Raw genomic sequence first — 20,414 nt, 5'->3', positions numbered from 1 at the left:
TCCAGTATAATGTTAAAGAAAAATGATGATAGCAGGCATCCTTACCTTGTTACTGATTTTGAAGGCAGTCACGTGTGAGGCGTTCGCATCACCCCATGAAAAGTACCACAGATGTTTCTCTCCTTTCACAGGACACTGGGAGGTGGATCAGCTCTGGGAACAGTGTTTCCCTTTCCAATATGCCCTTTCTTCTCTCCCTACAAGAGGTGCTGGGGACTTAGCACACATTTTTGTTCTATGTACAGTTGAGGACAAAGTCCTGCTGGACTCCTTCTCTCCATTCTCTGACATTTACCAGACTTGAAAAGTTCACATGACTCCACCTGCTCAGAGGATCACCCGCCACCCTGTGAGCACAAAAGAGGCAACCTCCTTTTTCTTCCTCTTCAACTTCAGTTCTGTTTCTGCCCCATCAGCAAGCTGCCTATGTCCTCAACAACGAATGCAGATTTGTACCTTTGGTAAAATTTCTTGGCATCTTCACCTATAGATTTGGTGGTTCCACTTTTTTTTTTCCAGTGCAGTGAAGAGGGGCTTAGTATGTATGTATAGAATAGAAAATAAGAGGTAGCAACCTTTTTATTCCTTTAATATTTGCCAAGGTTCTGAATCTTTTCCTTCTGACATAGCAAGCGTGATGGCTCCACCTGGTTTTTGCAATGAGAAGAAAAATAATGCAACCACTCTAATTGTTTGAGAGAAGGGAGCACTGATTTTCATCCTCAGTTGGTAGCAGTGTTGCTGAACAAATGCCAGTTTGGGAGGTAAGGAGGACTGCGATGATATCTATTTTTCAAAAGCTTTAAGAGAGGAAAGCAGTGTGACATCTGCCCCATATATCATTGGTAATCAGCCTGCAAGCTAACTATTCTGAGAACGTATTTACTTCATATTTCATTAAAGGAAAGTCTAGAAGTTTCCTTAATTCCTATGATCCTCTTTTGTATCATTTATCCCAACACAATTTGACTCTCAGGCCACAGATGAGGACTGATATTGCTTCAGTTTACTGGGAACTACATGTAGGAGGAAATGTGGGAAGACAAGTTGTAGAAGTTTCTGTCTACTTCACTTGATCACGCAGAAAACAGTGTGTTTAAGATCCATGCACTTTTCTGGAATAGCACTGAACAAAGTATTCAGTAAATTTTCATAGTTTATTGATACATATCCAGGTACGTTAAGCACAAAATACATTGAGTCACCTTTGCTCTCTGGAAAAAATTTTTCAGGTGTGTAATTGAGAACCCCAACTGATGTAGGGGGAGGATAGGAATAGACTGGATCACAAATAAGCAGAGTATTTGCATAAAGGCCACAACCCTTCCTCTTTTATGGTAAGGTCAGGAAAGTTTATACAAGATTAATTTATTATTTTTTAAACTCCTAGTCATTGATCATTGGTCCTAAAACATTATACACTTTGTCTCTATGGAGTTCTGTTCTTCAAATGGAAATTTTTGTTCTGTAGAAATTCCAGTAACTTTTATCTCAGTTTCTGTTCATTCATTAAGACATTGAGGCTTTTTTCCCCTAGGAAAACATAATGGGTTTGCGAAGTGGCCATTGCTTTCCTAGCAATGCTGCCTTGAATGTCTCATTCTCCTTTCATTGTTGTCTGTTATTGTCACTGTATGTGCACAGTAAACCTATATTTTAAGCCTGTAGGGTTAGCTGATTAGAAAATATTTCTCTTGAAGGAAGGGTTGGGAGAGGAGTGGGCCAAAAAATTTGATAAGGATATACTTGAATATATAATCAAGAAAGAATTTGGTAAATGGGCAAAGCTAAACCTTGAAGTGGAAACTTCGTAAGCAGTCTATGACTGGAAGGCAACTCTGGTACAGGAAGGAAAACAACTCTTCAGTGACGTGTCAGGGAGATGATGTGGCTTCCAGGACACCAGTCAGCATGGAGGCCTGTGGCCACTTGCCTAGAACACAGAGCGGAAAAGATACTCTTGACTGAAGGGCTAGTCTTTATGTAAGATAGTAGACAAGATGCAGGCAATCCAAACCTAATTTAAAAACTAAAAATGAAGGGTCAAAAGCCCAGTATTTCAGAGCTGCTATGATTTGAAATTGACTCAATGGCAACGGGTTTTACCCCCATTCTTGGCCAGATTTGACATTTTTTAGGATAAAATAATCATGCTTTTTGTCTTCGGTGGTTGTTCCTTTAATTTTTCTTTCTATATATTTGGAATTTTTCAAACTTTCAGTACTACACCAAATTGGGGGATCTTGGTCAGCTCCAACAGAGTGGCCAAAGAAAACAACAGAACCCTCCAAATTTAAACCATCAGTGTTGACCACTTGCTTCAGCCCACTGGAACTTGCCCTACGCGTTGTCCTCTTTCCCGTCCACCTAAATATCTCCTGTCTTCTAGGCCTCTTACGAAAATCACCCAGCCCAAAGGGAACACATCCTACCATGCTAAGCCTCAGCCCTCCCTCAGGTGGTCTGTTTGGCTGCCAAATCACCACCCTCACCACCACTCCCATCAACAAATTCAACACGTACAATTCCAAACTCACTGAAGTGATCATTGGAGTTGCTTATTTTCCTATATTCAATTTTCAGAATCATGTATTATGTGTTAGATAGTGACACCTTCTGGTGAAATGTCACATTAGCACATGGAATACACCAGGCTCTATGAGCAAATTGCAAATATCAAAATAAAGAGAACAAAGCAGGGGACAGGTCAATAGCTTTGCTTGTGGTATCAGGGAATCCTCACTCATATAAGACCTTGCTTTGTTCTGGCAAATGAGATAAAAACAAATTTTTTATTCACACAGTAAAATTCTTTGAAAGATCTCGAAGAGTTTTACTATTAAGTGTGAATATAAAAATGGGATAGTCAGGGGAGGATAAGTGGTATGTAGAAAGGTTTTTAAAAAAAAAATCATGTTTGTATGTTGATACGAGTAATCCAGTGGAAAGAAGAAAACTGAAGATGTAGGAGAGTAAGAGGACAGTTTTTGGGAAAGGACTTTGAGAGGTGAAAAAGGATGGAATCCAGTGCATAAGGGAAGGAGTTGACCTCAGACAGAAGCACAGACCACTCATCAAATAATCACAGGAGTGAAAGCAGAGTCTGAACGCAGATGCAGCCAATGAGCAGATGTGGTGCTGGGAGTTCATGGATTTCTCTTCTGGCTCTCTGGTTCTCAATAAAATACAAAGCAAGGTTATCATCTAAGAGTGAGAGAGAATAGGCAGGAAGGTTCAGGAGCTCTGAGAAAAGAAAAGTTGTGTGTAGTTCTGGAGAGTGGGAAGTCGAATGGACCAAAGAAATGTGGTATGATTTTATTTAAGGACGATTTGAAGGTCATGGAACCCTGGTGGCACAGTGGTTAAAAGCTCAGCTGCTAACCAAAAGGTTGGCAGTTTGAATCCACCAGCCACTGCTTGGAATCCCTATGGGGCAGTTCTACTCTGTCCTGTAGGGTCGCTATGACTCGGAATCAACTTGACAGCAATGAGTTTGGTTTTGGTTTTTTTTGAAGTTCATGGTCATAATTTTAAAGTGAGTCTTAATGGTTGTTTTTTCCCACCATGTTCAGCTGTAAGAATGCAGATAAGAATTGGGCGGAGGGTTGGATTTAACCAAGTTAGTGACTTTGCATATCAAGTACAATAACTGAGGTGCAAAGGAGTTGAGGACGTATCATCCTAAAGGGTCAGATAATATTGAAATTCTTCCTCAAAGATACCCACATTTTCCATTGATTGATTGTATTTATGAATATAAAAATTCATCTTGATATTAAATTATCTGGGAATACAAATGTTGCTAAAATATACTTTATACATAAAACATTGCCTTCCAGCTCTTTTAGTGTTCATTCATAAAGAAATTTTTTATTTATCTTTTCACTTAGAATATTTTAATAAGATGACTGTGTGCTAAGCCTCTGATATTAGACACTGTGGAAGGGGGCAGACATATAAAAGAGTGGTTACAATAATGTAGGTAGGTAAGATATTGAAACCATTTTTCATAGTCTAATGATTTTAAAAGAAATCTAACTCATACATATAATAGATCCATTAATATTTCCACAGGCATTTTTTTTAATTCACTTAATGAATATGTATTGCATATCTGTCATGTAAAAACATTGTATCAGGCAAGCACCAAGGTGAGTTGGGGGCAGAATTACAATAGAGATCCTCAAGGTATTTTCAGTGTAAAGGAAGAAACTCATATATTTACAACAAATTATTATGCAAGGCAGGACAAAGTACTACAACATGAGTTCCATTACTTTTATCTCATTTACTGCTATATACCACAGTGAGACTGAAACATAGTAGGCACTTAATGAATACTGATGAGTCAGTGAATGAAATAGAGATATGCACCACCCTGGAGGAACATGGGAAGCAAAGAATGAATTCTAAATGTGGAATCTGAGAAAGCTTAGGAGAGAAGGTAACATCTGAGCTGGTGCTCAAAGGAAAAGTTGTTGTTAGCTGCTATCAAGTCAGCCCCTGACTCATGATGACCCCACGCACAACCAAACAAATGCTGCCCAGTCCTATGCTATCCCCTATGATCCGTTGCCAATCAAACCATTGTGAGCCATAGGGTTTTCTTTGGCTAATTTTCGGAAGTAGACTGAAACCTGTTCGGCAACATAGCGACCTTCAAGCTTCCACTGATGGAGAGGTGATGGCAGTACATTAGATGCATTGGCTGGAATCAAACCTGGATCTCCTGCATGGAAAGCAAGAATTCTACCACCGAGCCACCACTACCCAATAAACAGAGAAGCATGAGATGAGCACTGCCGCACGGAAACACGGGAAGACTTCAGGATACTCTCATAGTCTAGAGAGAGGGCTGAGGAGTAGTACAGTGAACAATCATATTAGAAAGGAAGGGTGAGACCAGGAAGTGGGGTGTGTGTATTATGAGATAAAGGGGTTCTTATTGAGCACTTACAATAGGCCAGACACTGTTTTAAGTGCTTCTTACGCTGTCACTCATTTAATCTCACAGAAATGTTATAAGGGAGGTGTTATTATTTGCATTCCCCATTTCCTAGATGAGGAAACTCAGGTTCAGAGAGGTCAAGTATATCCAAGCTATAAAGTTAGTAGGTAATAGAGCCAGTGCCCATACTCTTAATGACTTCTGTGAACCAATGATACTGTTAAAATATTTTGAATAGTTGAATGACGTTTTATGATTTGTGTTGCTACTACTTTCTTCTTTCACAAATATGAGTATGTTTAGTTACATTTTGAAAGAAAGCACCATGCATATTATAGCTGTTCCTAGTCTGCATTTAAACTTCTAAATATTCAAATGTTTATTGATTTACATATTTGTCTTTTCCTTATCCAATAATATGACTGAATGCCAAAACTATTGGCTTAAGTGTTATTTTCCTGGTGTTTAAAATAATAAAATTGCATTTATTTTTTCCCAAATTCATAATATTTTTAACTAAATTTTCTAATAATCTTATACTCTGGAAAAGTTTTTTTTTTTTTTTCCTGAAATCACTTTGTCCTTCTCTTCTCTTTGCAACTTTTAACTGCTCCCAAAGATAGTTGTTGCTAGCAGCCAATTCATCATCATACAGGCTACACTCGTGTTTTACCATCATCTTAGAGATACATTTTCTGTTTCTAAAAATTTCCCAATCTTCTACTATATGCTCCCTTTTTATACTTTCAGTACTCAATTCATTCCCAATAAACTTTTATCTGGTCTTTCCAAATACTTATTGTTGTTGTTGTTAGGTACCTTCTCATACTGACCTTATGTACAACAGAATGAAACACTGCGCCATCCTGCACCATCCTCAGGATTGTTGTTATGCTTGAGCCCATTTTTGCAGCCACTGTGTCAATCCCCTGGTTGAGGGTCTTCCTCTTTTTCTCTGACCCTCTATTTTACCAAGTATGATGTCCTTCTCTGGGGACAAATCTCTCCTGATAACACGTCCAAAGTATTTGAGACGAAGTCTCACCATCCTCGCTTCTAAGGAGCATTCTGGCTATACTTCTTCCAAGACAAATTTGATCGTTCTTTCGGCAGTCCATGGTATATTCAATATTCTTCACCAACATCGTAATTCAAAGGTATCATTTCTTCTTCAGTCTTCCTTATTCATTGCCCAGATTTTGCATGCATATGAGACAATTGAAAACACCATGGTTTGGGTCAGGTGCATCTTGGTCCTTAAAGTGACTTCTTTTCCTTTTAACACTTTGAAGAGGTCTTCTGCAGCAGATTTGCCCAATGTAATGCATCCTTTGATTTCTTGACTGTTGCTTCCAATTGTATCAATTGCAGACCCGAGGAAAATGAGATCCTTGACAACTTCAATCTTCTCTCCATTTATCATGATGTTGCTTATTAGTCCAGTTATGAGGATTTTCATTTTCTTTATGTTGAGGTGTAATCCATACTGAAGGCTGTAGTCTTTGATCTTCATCAATAAATGCTTCAAGTCCTCTTCACTTTCAGCAAGCAAGGTTGTGTCATCTGCATAACTCTCCAAATACTTACATAAAATAAAAATATCAAACTCATGAAAACGCATCTAAAGAATTCTTAAAAGTTTAGTTCAATATCAATATTACACTCTATGCAGCACTGTGAAGATCAGCATCTAATGTGTTCTAATTGCTTTACTCAAGAATACTTTCATTAGCTCCAACAAATATCATCTATTTTTATCTCACTGAAATCTATAATACTCTGTGTTTAAATTCTTTGATTTTTTGTTTATTTTATTTGAAATCATTGAGGTAGACAAGTGTGATGTGTCTTATAAATATGCTTGGAGCCAGGTAACCCTAAGTCCCTGTTCTTAGACACCTTTCCCAACTCTACCCTAGAGATGACTTAGGATGGAGGCACAGGTATCATCACAGGGGGTTCCCTGTGGTTGGCTTTATGTAACTTGGAATAGAGCAAGGCAAGGCATTCAATTCTCATATGATACAAGAAATCACAAAAAAGTGGAAAATGTTTAGCCTAAAGCAGAGGACCGTCTAAAGTAGGAAAAATATGGGGAACTGTTTATGGAAGTGTTAGTAGCTTGCTCTTTGCTCTATCAGAGGACAGAAGTAGAACTAATGTGTAGAAGTTACTGGAAGGTAATTTCAGCTCAAATGAAATAATTATCTAAGTTGAGCTATTCAAAACTGGAAAAGAGTACCTACTAGAAGAGGAAGATAACCATATGTAGAGTATTTGTCTCAGATCTTGTCTAGCAGGGAGATTTTAAAACAAGGTGACCATATAATTTATTTTCCAAACAGGAACACTGTGTTGGAAGTCCTCAAAACCATCCTCAGGCTCAGTGATTCACTAGAAGGACTCACAGAATCAGAAAGCTGTTGTACTCAAGGTTACAGTTTATTACATCAAATGGATACATATCAAAATCAGCAAAGGGAAAGGTGCATGGGAGAAGTCCAGGAGAAACCAGGTGCAAGTTTCCAGTTATCCCCTCCCAGTGCAGTCACACAAGGATGAGCTTAATTCCCTCTGAAAAAATATAAGACATGTGCAAAGTGTTGTTAGCCAGGGAAGCTCACCAAAGCCTTGGTGTCCAGGGATTTTACTGGGGGTCAGTTACGTAGGCATGCAGCACTCATGTGACTGACCTCAGCTACTCAGACTCCAGGTCCTCCCATTCTGAGTAAAAACAAGCATTCACCACAAATCACACTTTTAGAATAAACTATCTGGTAAAGCATTTGCTGCTAACCAAAAGGTCAGTGGTTCGAAACCCACCACTTTTCCATGGGAGAAAGGTGTGGCAGTCTGCTTCCATAAAGATTTCAGCCTTGGAAACCCTATGTGGCAGTTCTACTCTGTCCTATGGGGTCGCTATGAGTCGGAATCAAATTGAAGGCAATGGGTTTGGGTTGTTTTTTTGTTTTGTTTTATCTGGTCAAACTGGTACCACGTAGTCCAAGGCCTTGGGCATTCACCATAAACTGAGCTTGGCCCAAGGCCTCAGGCATACAACAATACTCTTATGAGACAGAATGTTTCAAGGGCTCAGAGATTATCCCCCAGAAACCGGTCAAGGGCCAACCCTGATGACAGACCTTTCTTTAGAATGTGCAGGGTCTGAGCAACCTAGGCATGCTGAGTTAACCCCTTCCTGCACAGACACATTTAAGAATTTGAGAATGAAAGGATAACAGCCTTGAACCAGGATATCCCAAGCAAACCAGAAGACATGTAACCCTAATTTACCTTAATTATAGACCACCAGTTCTATGGGCTTCATAGGGTGGAAAACAGAGAAAGACGAACCTCAGTAGGGGAAAGAGGACGAGTGGGAGCTCATGGTAGTGCTTTGAAACAGGGCAAATCTGTCTTCTTGCCACCTTTCTATTCCTACCCTAATCGGATGAAGTATAAGACCGTGATCAAACAAGACCTATGTGAGTGAGTCTGGATATAAGCAAAGTGTTAAGTTCGGAAGGATCTGACTTGGGAAAATTCCAGGGCAGGGACATAGTTCCTGGAGCCAGAGTGGAATAAATACTATTCCCAAGCCAAGTTATTCAGAGAAATCTATCAGAGAGTATGACAGAAAAGCAAGAAAAGGATCACCCTCAAAGGATTAAATATTGTAGATGTAGCAAAGTGAAGAGCAGGAGCTTCATAATGGTAGGACTCCCCCTACAATGCTGGTAAGCACTATGAGAAGAGTGGAGAAATGCTGGGTGTATGAGGAGTAAGATTTCCCTAAGTATGGGCTGCTTCTACGCTGGATAGGCCTAAAATCATCCAGTGATGTACAGATTTTCTCTCATTCTTATTGGTAATTGAAATATAATTACAAAAGCTTACTTTAGCACTATTGTAATCTATAAAGTATTTGAAAGGGGCTACTAAAATTAACATTCTTAAACTAAAATTTGCATTTTAATAACTGCAGTGAGCACTAATGGTTGCCTACTCAGCGCTCTCCCCCTCTTGCACTTTGCCTCAATGTGGTATGGGCACCTTCACTTTGCCATGCCGCCTACCTGCTTCACGGTGGAAAATGTACTCCTAGAAAGAGCTGCTCCTGGTAATCTCATCCCCTGCCCTTTGATGACTCAGCTCAACAGCACTGGCATATCCCTTGGCAACCAGGTACATTACCTAAGTCAGACTGACTTCAGGGAAATGCTATTTTTTGACATGAACAAGGAAAAGTTTGTTGCTCCAGTAGCTGCTGGCAGCCATCAGGGGAATTTGGTGGAAGCCTGCCTGAAAACAAAGTCACTATATAAGTGGCAGAGCCAAGAGAACAGCAGAAAGGTGAGCCAGAGCTCCATTTTCACAAGGCCTGGGTCATTCCCTACCTCTGGCTTTTCTTTGTATGCGATAATAACTTCCTTTTTGTTTTAGCCAGTTTGAGACAGATTATTTGGACTCCAGCTGAAAATACCTTTAGGGATCCATAAAACTATAGTTCCCAAATGTTTCTGCATATTGGAATCATCCAGGGATCTTCAAAATTTGTTGATGCCTGTGTTCCAATCAGAGACTATGATTTAATTGGTCTGGGATGTGGCTGGGTGAGCAAATTATTCTCTAAACTCCCTCTCTTCCTGGAGATTCTTTCCTAAGAGTTTACTGCTGCCCAAACCAACGGAGCATTCTGAGACTCCTCAAAGGGACAGAGAATATGTGTTCCCAGCAGGACTCTCTCCACCATCCCATAATAAAGGAGGGATTTCTCTGCTTTACAACAAATTTGAGTTTCTCTCCAGCTAACCTGCTTGGATTTATGCTTGTTCAGCTCGATTTCCTTGTCTGTACCATAGTTCAGAAGATACGGGTTCAAGAGTCTTCCCTAGAAAAATAGGAATATAAATCTCTGTAAACTACATTCTTGGGGGTCTCAAGTGTCATAGTTAGTGGTCCCAACTGTTCATCAATAATTATTTTTCTTCATAATAGAATAGGTCAAAGAAAAGAGACGTAAAATAGGAGAGAAGTACTTGAGTTCTGGCTATACCGTTAACACACACTCTGACACTGCTAAGCCTCAGTACCCTGTTATTTGTTGTTGTGTGCCATGGAGTCAATGCTGACTCATAACGACCCTATAGGACAGAGTAGAACTGCCGCAGTAGGGTTTTGTAGGCTGTAATCTTCACAGGCGAGATCTCCAGCTGTTTATTCCCAAGTTGCCACTGGTGGGTTCCAACTGCCGACCTTTTGGTTAGCAGCCGAGTATGTTAAACTGAGAAAAATAATATCTGTTCTACCTATATAAGAGTTTTTGTGAGCATGACTTGAGATAATACATATTTTTTTTTAAATTAGAAATAGAAAAGTGCTTTATGAATCTAAGATATTATTATGAGGGTTCCAGAAAGTTAAAAATGAAGTCTAGAACTAACCCTAACACAGCAGTGCCAGCAGGATGAGACGGCTTGGGGAGGAACGTATCTGCCCACCTTCTCTCTTTGCCCTCCCTTCATTCTTACTTACATCACCCCCCTACAGCAGCAAGCTCGCTGTGCAAATGCAACTCTCAGGCACCTCTTTTCCCCCGCTCACTTTCAACCAGATTGCTACCATCTGAACCCTCCTTTACAGAAATCCTAGGGCTGCCACTAATAGGCAGGGAAGTTATTTCATTGCATTTTCCCATAGGTTTTTATAAGCACTCCACTTCCTCATCAAGAGTACACCTCTGGGTACCACAATGCTTCATCATTCCCCACTTGAATTATAATGTCTATTGAAAGAAGTATCTCTCAGGAGGCTTGGGGGCTAAGTGGAAAGTGATTTTTAGAGAGATGTGTAGGAAATGGTTTCAATATTTGGCAGTTCCTAAAGGCAAGATGATTTGGGATGTTGTTTTAAAAAAAAAATACTCTTGATCAGCTCATTATACTAGTTTCTAATCCCTGAAAATGTCTCGTGATTGGAAAACGATGTTAGGCAGTTGTACCAAGGTAGAAATTTCATAAATCAGAGGGTTATAGTTGTTAGTTTACCTCATTCATTTACCCATATACGTCACATGTGCCACATAAATGTATACGTTCACTAGGAAATCAATCTTTCTTTTACAGATATCTCCATTAAAATATACCATTCTGAAGCCAAAGACATAGACAATGCCCCAAGAACTGAAACAACTGAAAGTCCTGCAAAAATGTACAAAGTGTCAACCATGAGACATATATTCGATTTGGCAAAGCATCGAACAAAAAGATCAGCATTCTTCCCAACTGGAGTTAAAGTCTGCCCGCAGGAATCCATGAAACAAATTTTAGCCAGTCTTCAAGCTTATTATAGATTAAGAGGTAAGGAAAGAGATGAAACCTCTTTAGTCTTTTGTTCTTTTTATCCCTTCCCTTTCATTTTTCTATAGGTTGTCTTCAGCAAAAAACTTCCAAATGCTCTCACTTAGCCACAAGAGTTGCAACAACTGATTAACTGATCTGATAGAAATAGTAATAACCACTCAAAAACATGGTAGAAATTTGCTCTGATAGTTTAAAATAATGTCTTGTGCAACACGGAACCCTCAGGGCATTTAACAAGTTACCAGAAAGTCTTAGTATATGGGTTTTATCTCTTTGTTTTATTTAAGCTGATGCCCAAGATTGAATTTTAACGTTGTTCTTATGAAGAGAGAAGCACAGGATGACTGCAGTATCCGGAAGCAGAGCACGCTGATTTATGACTTACGATTTCGTTTTTCAAAAGCAAGATTACAATCCAGATTCTCTCTCACTCCTTGATGTGTTTAAATTGCTTATTACAGACCAGAGAAAAACCTCTGAAGTTTGGAAACCTGGAGGCATATCCAAGTGCAAAGGAGTAACAAATAAACCATGGTTACCAAGATATAGTGCAAGTGTATTAACAGCATTTACAATTACTGTGGTTTCCAGCAGACTTACAGTGCAGTTTTTACCCCAAGACAACATAACAGGATTCTTAAAATGTTCTCGGAAATCATTATGGATTTAAATCATACCACAGCCATCAGTCTTTTTCATTTACTAAACACTGATGAAAAAATTCCCATAGCTTCCTCTAAAAAAAACAAAACAACAAAACTTTGGTAACTGCCATTAAATACTCCAGGTAGCTCCAAATAATGCAAAAGATCTTGTCTATCTGAAGCCTAAACTCAAATCTTACATGTCAGAGTTGAGGAGGTTTGCTGATTTCCACTTTGCACATTAGATGTTTGCATCTATTCCATAAAGCGTAGTCGCCCTTGTCTATTTAAAGCCCACTGAGTAAAGAGTTTGGTTCAATTCTAGCCTGTGGCATGTGGCACACCATGGCAACTGAGAACCCATTTCATGATACTAATCCCCTGCAAAGTTACAGGCTATGACTGTAAGATGTGTAAGGGTTGAATTAATTTGGGGAGTTCTTACTGGGTTTTGGAGTCATAATTAACAGTCTCAAAAATATCAAGCATATGTTCCTCATATGTCTCATTTTATGTGGAATTAAAGAGACACTTGATTTCTGACAGAAGCCACACCCACAGAGCAATGAAAAGTACTGGATCATATTCAGAAGGACTTAATTATGGAAAATCAGATGTGCTATATCAATTTTCCGAGGTCCTAGCACAGTGCTTCCACATAGCAAGTTCTCAGAAAAAGCTTATTGATAGATATAGGAAGGCAAGGAATGCATTGAGAATGAAAAAGAAGGACCATGACATGCGTAAATTATATATATGAGTGTGCCCACACATCAATCATCAAACACATTGATGGAAACCCTCATGGTGTAGTGGTTAAGTGCTATGGCTGCTAACCAAAATGTTGGCAGTTTAAATCCATCAGTCGCTCCTTGGAAACTCTATGGGGCAGTTCCATTCTGTCCCATAGGGTCACTAGGAGTTGGAATAGACTCGACAGCAATGGGAATGAGTTACACATCGATCAGATAATGACACTGGTAAATTCCATATTGTTTGTTATACAGAGGTATAAATATATAGGATTTGCATATCTATGAATATGAACACATCTATTGCTAACTATTTTCATGTAACTTCTAGTTCTTTATGACATTCACCAATAGGATTCACTGCAGGTATTTGTAGAATAGTTGCTGAAACTGAATTTTTAGCTCTGAGTTTTTATTCGTATCCTTTTATTCTTGATTAGGTTCGCCTCTTTCATTCTTCTTTCTCTGGATGAAACAAACCACTCTGTTTCTCCTCACAGCAATGACAGTCCATTGTCTTTATCGCAGCCCCTGAGTGATAAGAATCAATGTGGGTTTCTTAAGTCTAACAAATTGGTTCACAAAGAAATAAGAAATAAGACCCTGCTACAAATCGGTGTTCCTTTGACAGAGTAACACACTTACTGCTCTTGTTGCTGCTTTTACAAAATTATCTGTTGGCATCTTTCAAACTTAGCAGGGGGAAATAGCACATTCTGCAAATCAAATGGAATATTGAGCTATTTCTTTTACCAATGCTTAAAGCAAAGCAAGTGAAAATATTCTAAGCTTTGCTGTAGAATTGTAAACGTGCATATGCCCAGACACATCTACAAAAGAAGCAAGTTTCTTACTGGTAGTCCCTCATGCTCAACTCTGTGCTCCCTCCATCCCAACTCAAATTCCCTTCTTTATGGCCTTTCTTCTCTCTCTCTCTTCTCTTTTCTTTCTTCATTCTCACCTATATCAAAAGCTAGATCTTTCTTTCACAGTAATGCATGACTTAGAGAATTTTAATGATGGAGAGGGTCTAGTTTCTATTCCAAGTGTTATTCACAAACCAGCAGCAATGCCAACTGAGGGCTTGTTAGAAATGTGGAATCTCAAATCTTATCCCCAGACCTACTATCAGAAGCTAGATTTTAACAAGATACCCAGGTAATTTGTTTACACCTTAAAATTTGAGATGCACTTGTCTAGAGAACATCTGCCCAACACCTTCACTGTACAGATAAGAAAACTGAGGTCTAAGAAAGTGAAGTGATGTGCCCACGGCCTCAGAGCAGAGTTAGAACCCAGTGTCCTGCCTCCCATTCCAGTGTCTTATCTATCCATCTAAAGTGTGCCCAACATTGTGGTGGGTATTTTCACATAACCATGGTCTAATTTAATCTTTCCAAATGTGAATGACCTACCTGTCAACCTGGACTTCCAATTTCAGACAACCATGCCTGGTCTCCAGGACCATGATCTCTAGGGTTCTTCCTACCTCATCAGACAGCCTAGAGTTTGACATTCAGCAGAAAGGCTGAGACTCTGTGGTGGGACTTCAGGTGTCAACCATCAAGTGTGGGAAGACAGAATCCCTGTGACAATCCCTTCCAGTAGTTTCAGAGAAGGATGGCACAGAATAGGTAAATCAAGGGTTAGAAAAATGTAACTTTGGGCCATTTTCAGACCCCTCCCAGCTCTAAGACCCTCTGATGCCTCAGTTTTCAAGCATTCTTTTGATGCTCCTTTAGTAAGGAGGGGGACTTCCCAGTGGGCCTCATGCTGTTGCTCCTTTCTCACAATCCCAGGATACTGTGTCTCCTGGTTTGTGGTAAGTTTCAAGTAGGCCAGAAAAATGACTTCAGAAAGGCCACAGAAAAACCTGCCCCTCAAAAAGAGTCTGAGAAAATCTACTGTCCCTGTTTCATCCTTAATATTTTGATCCCTATAAACTACAATGCCCCAGAGAGACTATTGTAAAGTAGTGTCAGACTGTTGTGCTTCAAGGAGAAATTTCTCTCAGGGCCTTTGTGAAAAGCAGATTTGATGGAGGCAGGGAGCTCTGTGTCCCAGGGTGGGGGAAAGGGAGCAGGGAAAGGAGGAGAACTGGGAAGCTGCAAGCAGCAGAAACAAGCACCTCCTACTGGATGGTTCAGCCTCAGTTTCTCCAACCATATGACAGGGCACTGCCCGCAGAAATCTCTGCGCAGTTGTTAATGTATCCTGGGCTACAAAACATTCGGGAAAATGAACTTCTATATACACCCAAATTGGACTCAAACAGAGGCATCACTAGGGTTCACCTCCTCCCTGACCTCTTCCCGTATCGGACCATACAGAATCCTTACTAATGTTCTTTGTACTAATGTTACTGGTAAATCTTAATTCCTGTATTTCACTGAATGTAATGGCAATGGTAATGATATAAACAACCAGCAAAATTAAAATTACACCTTTAAATTACAATATCATATGTACAGCCTAATGTATTCGCATTACCTAGTTTCATGTGTAAAGTGAAAATTTGGTAAGAAAACAATAGAATTCTGCGAGATGTTCTTCTGGACCCTCTTGCTGAAGGAGGCATCACCACACGCCAGAGGCAGTGCTCATCCTCTGTCTTAGTCATCTAGTGCTGCTCTAACAGAAATACCACAAGTGGATGGATTTAGCAAAGAGAAGTTTATTCTCTCACAGTCCAGTTGGCTACAAGTCCAAATTCAGGGCATCAGCTCCAGGGGAACGCTTCCTCCGTTGGCTCTAGAGGAAAGTCCATGTCATCACATGTCATCAGTCTTCCTTTGGTCTGGGAGTTTCTCTGCGCAGGAACCTCAGGTCCAAAGGACGTGCTCTGCTCTCAGCACTGCTTTCTTGGTGGTATGAGGTTCCCTTGTGTCTCTGCTCTATTCTCTCTTTTTATATCTCAAAAGAGATTGCATTAAGACACTAATCTTGTCAACCTCATCAGTATAACCTCATCACAGTGACAGAATTTACAACACATAATAAGGAGATCACATATAATCTCATCATAGTGATAGAGTTTACAACACATAAGGAAATCACATCAGATAGCACAATCATACAATACTGGGAATCATGACCCAGCCAAGCTGACAGATATTTTTGGGGGACACAACTCAATCCATGACATCCTCCGTGATGCCCTCATGACACAGCAGCTCAGGTCACAGCCAGGACCACGGGGGAAGTGGGGGGTGGGGAGGGAACTGTTGTGGTGTGGGGCATTGGGCAGGAGGCGGCCAGGTGGCCCAGGAGCTGCCTACAGGACTCCAGGCACAGCAGAGTGACTGCCCGGCTGACATGGTTCAAGGCCTGGCCATGCACGGGGAGGCTGTGCCACCCTGGGAGAGCTGCCCAGCAGTGAGTTTGCCCTGCAGCTGGGAGCTGACAAGTGCCCTGGAAACCCCCTGGCAACAAGGGGTCGGAGGCCCTGGGGAGCAGCTGCTTCCTAGGAAGCCCTCTTGGACAGCCCTGTTGGAGGGTGATGGTTCTGGTGTCACCCCTTCTGACAGTGTCACCCCTTCTGACAGTGTCATCCAGTACAGTCCGCAGCCCCCACTCCTCCACCCTGTGGCACCACTGGACTCAAACGTAACAATGATTATGAAGATGGCACAGGACTGGGCAGTAGTTCATTCTATTACACATAAGGTAGCTACAGTTGGAGCCAACTCGACAACAATATATATATATATACATATCTCCTATGATGCCTATAAGTTTGAATTTGGGCTATTGGGAGCAAAATGAATTCAAGTTTTAAACTGTACTGAAATAAAAGGAAGACTAAATCTGAGACAAAAACTAACACACCCAAGGGTGTGCCTAACTGGTAAGCAGAAGGGATTATCGCATTACATCTTCCACAATGTTTCACGAGCGGATATTGTCAGTGAGAGTTACTAACCTCAAGTCCTCAGAGGCAGTGCTAGTTTATGCTAAGTATTGTATCTCCAGTGCTTACGTGTTTTTTGAACTAAACAAGTAGGTACACTGGGGAAAGACAAAAGCGCAAAATAACAATCCCAAAGGACATACGATGTCTGTAGGTGAGGAGAGCAAGGAAGCTGGTTTGCTCAAACTGAACACACAATTCTTAGGATTTGGGCAAATCTGCAAACATCCAAGTGTTGTTTCCTGCTTGTTGATGTGTAGACTCTTGACTGGAGATGGAGGTCCAGAGGAGCCCTGGTGGCGCAGTGGTTAAGAGCTGGCTGCTAACCAAAAGCTCAGCAGTTCAAATCCACTAGCCGCTTCTTGGAAACCCTATGCGGCAGTTCAACTCTGTCTTATAAGGTCACTATGAGCCAGAATCAATTCAATGGCAATGGGTTTATTTTTTTTTTGGTTTTGGAGGTCCAGAGACGGCATGTTCGTTGGTGTCAGGAAACTCCCTCATCTTTGCCTGACAGGGGAGAGATCACGTTCACAAAAGTGAGTTCTCCAAGGCACGGCTATTCCGTTGCTCTCCAGGTGTGCTGACCCTTGCAATTTCCCCAAATATGCGAAATTAGAGGGCACAATTTGAGATGGTAGCGACTGCATTCTCTCCTGGTTTTGGAGGTTACTAATTAAAAGATCAATTAGCTTGAAGTTTCTGGTCAAGTTGTTGCTGCTGGTAGTGAGGTGAGCTTCTGTTGGTCTAGAATTCTCTTTACCTCTGAAAACTAGGAAAAATCCAGAGATAAGAATAAGTGAAGAGGAGGAAAAGCATGGGAGTAAGAATCTCCAAACAGGTCTTCTCACGTTGTTCCTCCTCACATCCCCTTTTCTCAGCACAGCAGCCAAACTGTGTCTTTAGAAAGTTGATGCCTTCACTCTCTGCCCCAAAGCCCCTAATTGCTTCCCATCCTTCCAGAAGTACACATCAGCATATTACAATTGCTTATAACAGAAGTCATCTAGTGCTTTTTGCTCACTTACCCCCTAAAATAATTTTTAAGCTGTGTACCCCCTTGTACACTTTTCTGTTGAAATTTACATTTTTTTCATCATATGTTTAAATAATTGGATAGGACGTAACTTTCCATGAGTTGTAAATACTGATATTTAAAAATAAAGCAAGGATTAAAGCATTCTTACATAGCCAATGGACTCTACCATTGTGACTGTATACTTACCATCAAATACTCTTAACAAGTAGGTGAGCAAACTCTTTTTAACAATCAGCAATTTCAGCTGTTTCCTTTTACTCCATAAACTCACATTTCCATTCCACTTCCCCCTCAGAATTTTATCTGAATGTAGTTAATGTTTATGCTTGAAAAGCCTGTTGTCGATTGCTCTAATAAAAAAACTTCTCAGTAACCAAAATGTGTAGATAAATTGAAATTACATTTTTTAAATTTATTTCTTGTGGCTATAGGTTTTATGTGTAATTTCTCCTGGATTTAGTTGCATTTATGATTTTTTAAAATGTAGTTGATTAAAACAAACGGCTATATTATCAATCTGATAAATATTTTTAAGGAAATGTTTATTAACGGATGTAGGGTTAGGTACAGGTTTTGTGGGCACTAATATTTAGAAGTACAACATTGCAAACACAAAATTAAGAGCAGAGCTTTAAAAGGGCCCAAGTTAATGCAAGGCTCTTCTATTGGTTCACGTGTCATTCTTATATTACATATTGCTAAAAAAGAAAGGATTACACATCAATTTTAATCCTATTATTTTACTTAGTGCTAAGAAAACTTGTTTACATAATTAAGTAGACGAGGACAGAGTTTTGTTATAGCAATGTGCTTAATTCTTTACATTCCTTTTGCATTATATGTCAACAATCACATGATTTATCATCATCGGTTTTAATGATATTTCAACTGTTCACTTCATTAGATCTCCTAGTTTGTTAAAAGCAAAGAATCAGGAACCACTTGAGTTGCAAAAGTCTGCGTTACCCCTCAAATAAGTTCACTCCCTTTCTCAACCTCAACACCGTTATTTCCAATTGTCCCTTTGTGTTACAACCTAAGGGCAATGTGATTAGGGTTGGATGAACCTGGAAAGGATTCTGACCAAAGAGGAAGTGAAAAAGGAGAGGTATGTCCTTAGGCAGACCAACTATAGGAAAGCATGCATAGGGAAGTTGAGACTTAGAAATCGATTTCTTTAAATTGAGTGCCTGCTCATCCCTTCAAACTTCTTCAAGTACAGCTGGGCTACATGTACCTTAGTTGGAGACTACTTGTCTACAAGCCCCTACACAATCTGTTCCCCTCCTGCATCTTCTATTACTCTCAATCTTGCTCCAGCCAGCACTGACCTCATTGCTGTTTCTTCAATGCTCCTAGCACTCTCCAGCCTTGGGGCCTTTGCTTTTCCCAAGATATACAAGCATCAACTTTAGAGATGGGACTTCCTAGAACCCCGTTTAGAATTGCAGTCTTACACACACACACGCATACACACAAATTTCCTATCTGCTTTTTCTCCATAGCACATAGCAGGTGCTCAATAAATGTTTGTTAAATGAATTAAATTATTTTTTTTAATTCTTATAATTAAATGAAGTTTACATTTCAAGTTAATCTCCCATATGAAATTTTTTTTTTACATACATTGTTATGAGACCCCAACCACTCACCCCATTCTGTGACAGCACACTCCTGCCCTCCGCCAGATTCCCCATGAACATTCAACCAGCTCCTAACTCTCTCTGCCTTCCCATCTCACCTCTGGACAGAAGCCGCCCCTTTGGTCTCTTGTATCTACTTGACTAAGAGGCACATTCTTCACAAGTATCACTTTATGTCCCACAGTCTAGTTCAATCCCTGTCTGAAGAGTTGGCCTCGGAAATTGTTTAAGTCCTGGGGTGATAGAGAGACCAGGGGACATGCTTTCCGGAGCACCTCCAGTCTCAGTCAGACCATTAAGTCTGGTCTTCTTACTAGAATTTGAGTTCTGCATCCCATAGTTCTACTGCTCCACCAGGGACCATCTGTTGTGTTCCCTGTCAGGTGGTAGCTGGGCACCATCTAGTTCTGGTCTCAGGCTAATGAAGTCTCTGGTTTATGTGGCCCATTCTGTCTCTTGGGCTAATACTTTCCTTGTGTCTTTGGTGTTCTTCATTCTTCTTTACTCCAAGTGGTTGGAACCAATTGATGCATCTTAGATGGCCACTTGCAAGCTTTTAAGACCCCAGACCCCACTCACCAAAGTAGGATGCAGAACATTTTCTTAATAAGCTTTGTTATGCCAATTGACATAGATGTCCCCTGAAAGCATAGTCCCCAGACCACACATCCCTGCTACTCTGTCTCTCAAAGTATTTGATTGTGTTGAGGAAACTTCTTAGCTTTGGTTTAGTCCAGTTGTGCTGGCTTCCCCTGTAGTATGTGCTGTCCTTCCCTTCACCTAAGACAATTCTAATCTACTATCTAGTTAGTGAATAACCCTCACCCTCCCTCCCCACCCCCATAACCATCAAACAATGTTTTCTTTTGTGTTTAAACCTTTTCCTGAGTTCTTATAATAGTGGTCTTATACAGTATTTGTCCTTCTGTGACTGACTAAATTCACTCAGCATAATGACATGCAGCTTCCACCAAGTTATACGATATTCCACAGCTTCATCATTGTTCTTTATCGTTGTGTAATATTCCACTATGTGGATATACCGTAGTTTATCCATTCGTCCATCGATGGGCACTTAGGTTGCTTCCATCTTTTTGCTGTTGTGAATAGTACTGC

The 20,414-nt window shown here is 40.3% G+C and overlaps 1 protein-coding gene and 1 pseudogene across 1 annotated transcript in view; both read left to right on the top strand.

The window, feature by feature from the left end:
• The first annotated feature begins 9,013 nt into the window (after positions 1 to 9,013).
• The window catches only part of IMPG1 (interphotoreceptor matrix proteoglycan 1), a 115,736-nt gene continuing 104,335 nt past the window's right edge, over positions 9,014 to 20,414 (top strand). Inside the window, exons 1-2 of the mRNA XM_004390117.1 lie at positions 9,014 to 9,068; positions 11,074 to 11,307. Of these exons, the coding sequence (XP_004390174.1) occupies positions 9,014 to 9,068; positions 11,074 to 11,307 (289 nt within the window). The remainder of the gene's footprint in view (positions 9,069 to 11,073; positions 11,308 to 20,414) is intronic.
• LOC111819158 (uncharacterized) lies at positions 17,119 to 17,272 on the top strand (annotated as a pseudogene).

This window comes from Trichechus manatus, unplaced genomic scaffold (genome assembly GCF_000243295.1).
Source record: "Trichechus manatus latirostris isolate Lorelei unplaced genomic scaffold, TriManLat1.0 scaffold00283, whole genome shotgun sequence".
Lineage (NCBI taxonomy): Eukaryota > Metazoa > Chordata > Mammalia > Sirenia > Trichechidae > Trichechus > Trichechus manatus.
Note: the sequence above shows the minus strand (reverse complement) of the source record. Positions and strands in the feature narration are given on the sequence as shown.